Source organism: Alosa sapidissima, chromosome 14 (assembly GCF_018492685.1).
Source record: "Alosa sapidissima isolate fAloSap1 chromosome 14, fAloSap1.pri, whole genome shotgun sequence".
NCBI lineage: Eukaryota > Metazoa > Chordata > Actinopteri > Clupeiformes > Clupeidae > Alosa > Alosa sapidissima.
In genome coordinates this window covers 10,138,856-10,144,046 of record NC_055970.1, presented here as the reverse complement: position 1 = coordinate 10,144,046, position 5,191 = coordinate 10,138,856, and the positions used below count along the sequence as shown (strand labels likewise).

Genomic DNA, 5,191 nt, shown 5'->3' with positions numbered 1-5,191 from the left:
GTATCTGAGCTCAGAGAAATTATTTAGACTTAAAGGAAGAAGATAGGATTGGCAACCCCGTCTAAAAATACTTAATCACCTAATTATAGGTTTAACTGCGATCTGAGTGGGCTTCAGCCTCAGAGCACCATCAGGCATGAGTAAAGGAGCTCCTTCTTTGACATGATGTCGGATGCAAAATGGCAAGAATTTTAAGATGAGCCACATCTTTTTATTGATTCATTTTACTGCTTTGATTAATTGGTGACAAGAGGAACTATGGGTCAGTCATACAGTGATGATGAGGATAATGAAGTGGCCTTGACGCAGATTCAGGAGTTGTACAAGAAGTTTGCTAGTGAGTGTCCGAGCGGGAACCTGCATTTGCACGAATTCAAAAAGATCTTTGGCATCAGCACTCAGTCTTCACCTGAGGAAAGTGCCTACGTTGACAACATCTTCCGCACTTTCGACACGAATCAGGTAAGAGTCTTTAGATCACCATGCAGCGCTATCGTCTCACGGTTGATCCGCCTGCGACGCCAATACAGCCAGTGATCTGTACACTATTGCCGCAGAATTAGAGAAATATAATATAAAAGTCAAGAATATAGAATAGAATAAAATATAAAAAGGTAAGGGAGTTAGTTGGGCTGGTATGTCATTTAAGTTATTGTAGCATCAACACACTTCTATACAAAATTAACTTAATTTTAAAGTTTCTTAAGCATTCACGTACTTCATGTGCTCCTTCTGATTTCTGTGCTTTGTGTGTGAGCTGGTGTGTGAGCTTGGGCTGGTGAGGATACAAGGGAGCTTTAACAGAGTACTCTTTTCAGTATACTCGTAGTGTTTTACCTCATTCTGATTTCTGTGCTTTGTGTGTGAGCTTGGGCTGGTGAGGATACAAGGGAGCTTTAACAGAGTACTCTTTTCAGTATACTCGTAGTGTTTTACCTCATTCTGTTCCTTGTACTGTACTTTTCAGTATACTCGTAGTGTTTTACCTCATTCTGTTCCTTGTACTGTACTTTTGAGTATACTCGTAGTGTTTTACCTCATTCTGTTCCTTGTACTGTACTTTTCAGTATACTCGTAGTGTTTTACCTCATTCTGTTCCTTGTACTGTACTTTTCAGTATACTCGTAGTGTTTTACCTCATTCTGTTCCTTGTACTGTACTTTTCCTTGTACTGTACTTTTGAGTATACTCATAGTGTTTTACCTCATTCTGTTCCTTGTACTGTACTTTTTACATTCTCCACAATTCTTTTCTTGACCGTTTCATTCAGGATAACACAATAGACTTCATGGAGTATGTGGCTGCTGTGCACCTTGTTCTCCGGGGCAAACTCGAGGATAAACTGAGGTGGTCATTTAAGGTCTATGACAGGGATGGAAATGGCCGTCTGGACAGATCCGAAGTCAAGCACATAATAAAAGTAAGATCATTTTCCTATTACTGTGAGCTGTATACAAATGTTATAATGCAATTTTGTAAATGCCTTTGAGTTTATAGGGAGAAAACAATAATCTGGCAGTGGCCTTAGAGTGTGTGCCTACTGTATATACCATTAGGCTGTTGCGTCTGATCTATAGCCACATTTCACCCAGCCACCCCTGGGTCGTCCAGGACAGTCTAAGCTTATTTACTTTTACACTTAAGGTTTAACTCAGATTAGTCTACGATCCTTGGCATTAAGTTGGGAGATCCCACCACGTCATCAAAGACTAAATAAGGTTGTTTGCTTGTGTTTTTATAGTACATACAAGGCAACATTAGCCTAGAAATCTAGACGCACCCTAGCGGCGGCAAATTAATTTGCTCAGCCTGTACGTCTAGTATCGAACCATAGGGATTTCTATTGGCTTAGCACCGTGGATGTTCTCCAATCACAGCGCTCTATTTTGTTAGAGAGTCTTAAGGCGGGCTTAACAGGATAACGACAGTCCTGCGACTGTGAACAACAAGGAAGGTGGCTATGGCGAACGAAGAGCGGTTGTTTGAATCGGCGTTGGCGTCAAACTTTGGAGGAGTTGGACTTGTGCTTTTCTTTAAAAGTTGAGCAACACAATGCACTTAAGTCATTACTTTCGAAGAAGGATGTATTTGCCGTTTTGCCGACCGGATACGGATATGGTCGTAGCGCTGGCCTATTGCATGCCTAGGCAGTTTGAAAGACAATTCTCTGCCCGCCCCTTGGATTAAGCGAGGTGAATGGTTCGATGCCAGACTATACATCTCAATGATATAGGATGGCCCCGCCAGGCTAAGGCAACATGGCATTTTCGACGCTGTGGCTCTCCATACACTGCATGATTACAGTACCCTCCAGAATTATTGGCACCCATGCTAAAGTTAACTAAAAAAGAGGAATTTAATATCATCTTTTGGAAATTGATCTTAATGCCTTAAGTAAATGAGAAAATGAGAAAATAAGTAAATGAGAAAATATCCAACCTTTAAGGACACCAATTATCTTTGTGAATGAATAATGTATCATAAATAAATAAATGTTCTTTAGTTATTTTTTAAGTATATTTTTGGGGGGCTTTTTATGCCTTAATTTGATAGGACAGTGGAGAATGACAGGAAGCGAGTGGGAAAGAGAGTCGGGGTGGGATCCGGAAAGGACCACAGGGCGGGAATCGAACCCGGGTCGTCAGTGTAGAGTGCAGGTGCCCCAGCCAGTTGCGCCATGGCTGGGGCAGATTTTTGTTTTTTTAAAGGCCAGTTATTTCATGGATCCAGGATACTGTGCATCCTGCTAAAGTTCCCTTGGCCTTTGGAATTACAATAGCCCCACATCATCACATACCCTTCACCATACCTAGAGACTGGCGAGCTAGCTCTCTGTTTTGTTTGAAAGTCAACAGAAGTGACGCTACCCAGCATCGCTTAGAGCACCTTTAAGATCAATTTCCAAAAGATGATTTTATATTCCTCTTTTTAGTCAACTTTAGCAGAGGTGATAATAATTCTGGAGGGTACTGTATATTGTAATACATTGCTCCATGAGTCAACCCATAGAACTTAATTGCAGATATTTTATTAATTTGGGGGTTGTATAGTAAATGTATTGTAATGTGCAGTAATGATCTAACCTGTTATTACCAACAGATCATTACCAAGTTAAAGAGCCATAACAAGCCATCCGGAAGCGAGGAACTGAGTCCTGATCAGATTTGTGACAGCATTTTTGAACGTGTGGATAAAAACAAAGATGGTGATTAATTTTCTCACTATAAGCATTTGTTTTCCTCTCTGTTTTGTAATAAATCGTGGTCAAACGCAAAAGAAACATCCATACAAACATATGTCTCTATTTGTGTACACAGGCCAAATCTCACTTGAAGAGTTTGTGGAAGGTGCACAACAGGACCCATGGGTTATGGGACAGCTCAAATTGGATGTGAGACCCAGTGGATGGTTCAATGAGCGCAATCCAGCTAAAACTTGACAATTGCAAAATGAGACAACAGACTTACTGAAGCCTTCAAGAGCATCAGCCTGTCAACAATGAATGCATGCTCTGGAAGGGATGACCTCGTACGCGTTCTACCAACATTTCCAGTGAAAGCTATCACTTTTATACTTGAAAATCAACAGAAACTCTTTTGGAGGTGTTGTCTCCAGATTTATAAGGAATTATGTTTTACCATTAAAGGTTATCAAAATGACAGAGAGGCTGTAAAAAGGATATGAGCAGGATCACAAAGATGGTATGAGATACCAGTGTCTGATATGGATATTACCGTGAAGATTTTTTTGTGGAAAAACAAATGATGCTCTGGGTGAGAGGATAAACTTGCACTGATGAGACATGTGTTATTTTAAATGAGGCAATAGGACATTTGAGCAGTTTTGATGCCTTATACTTAAAGGTGGTTTACGCAATTTCAAGTCCATACCATTTTTTGACATTCAGCGGACATCTCCTCACGATTCGCTATAGCTACCCATGCCGTGTGTACACTCACTGTACAAAAATGGTGTCTGCCCAGACTCCAAAAACTGGAAAGAAACAAAGTGGGGGCAGCATGTCCCCCAAGATAACCAAAACCCTCTCTTTCTTTCTTCTGAACTCAAACTGACCTGTCTCTGCTTGTCAGGTTTAACAGTGTTCATCTTAATCCATGCTGTGTTAAAAAAGTGGTTACACTCAAGGCCAGAATTTAAATTTAGATTTAAATTGAGAGTTTTTTTTTATTATTTAACTTCTTATTATGTATATTTCAAATAAATAATACATTCTGAGCATTCATTGTTGTTTATTTTTCATGTTTCATGTTTGAGGACATTACTTTGTAATAACCTGACTCACAAAAAAACAAATATTCAGTTAAAGTGAGGACACAAGGAAATTATGAAATTACATTGTTTCACAAGATTAACACAAGATTATAATAAAGCTGCTGTTATTATAAAAATATTAAGCTGCTGTTTTCTTTTCATGACGAGCACTATGCTTGAATGATTTATGACTGAATGGAACGTTGCGTTTTTTAAGCGCCAGAACTGCGTATTATGTCGTGACAAAGTTTACACCAATCATCATCTTCTAATGTATCCTTATGTTGAAATGTCCATTCTCTTTGCCCTAAACATAGGCTATAATTTGTGCATGAAGCATGTTTCAATTAAGACAGTACACAAGCTATTTTTATTGTTGTAATATTAAATGATTTAATGAATAATGCGTTGAAAAATTGTACCACAGGTACAGTGCGTAGGCCCTACAGGATTATGGCTGGCGGCGCCAATGCCCTCCCACACCCAACAGTCCCCCCCTTACACAGACTCTGAGGTCACTGGTGTGAACAGATCGTGTGACTTTATTATCACACAGACATGTACTGTAGGCTACTCTCTGAAAAAAAGGTTAAGAAACTGCAAAAGTATTTGTGAACTCTTACTTCATTTATCTCTTTCTCCGTCTTTCTGTTTCACCAGACAAGAATGTTCTCCTGATCGAGGTAAGTGTGTGTGTGTAAATGTGCACGTTACATAAAAAACGTATTCATGCTCATGCCTGTCTGGGCATATATTTACATAATATTTTTACTAACATTTCTGTGAGTATAAGAAACATTAAATATGCAGATATTTGACCAAATTCTTTATGCATGTAAATACATGTCTGTGGTGAACAAATTAGTTGAATACCGTTTCTTTGGCCTTCCATCAGCCTGGTGTGATGGACGATGAAAAC

The 5,191-nt window shown here is 39.3% G+C and overlaps 1 protein-coding gene across 1 annotated transcript; it reads left to right on the top strand.

The window, feature by feature from the left end:
- The first annotated feature begins 246 nt into the window (after nucleotides 1–246).
- Nucleotides 247–3,439, top strand: LOC121682424 (guanylyl cyclase-activating protein 2-like). The gene is made up of 4 exons (XM_042062562.1): nucleotides 247–462; nucleotides 1,271–1,420; nucleotides 3,100–3,205; nucleotides 3,318–3,439. The coding sequence occupies exons 1-4, from the start codon at nucleotides 259–261 to the stop codon at nucleotides 3,437–3,439; spliced, it is 582 nt and encodes a 193-aa protein (XP_041918496.1). The 5' UTR covers nucleotides 247–258.
- The last annotated feature ends 1,752 nt before the right edge of the window (nucleotides 3,440–5,191 follow it).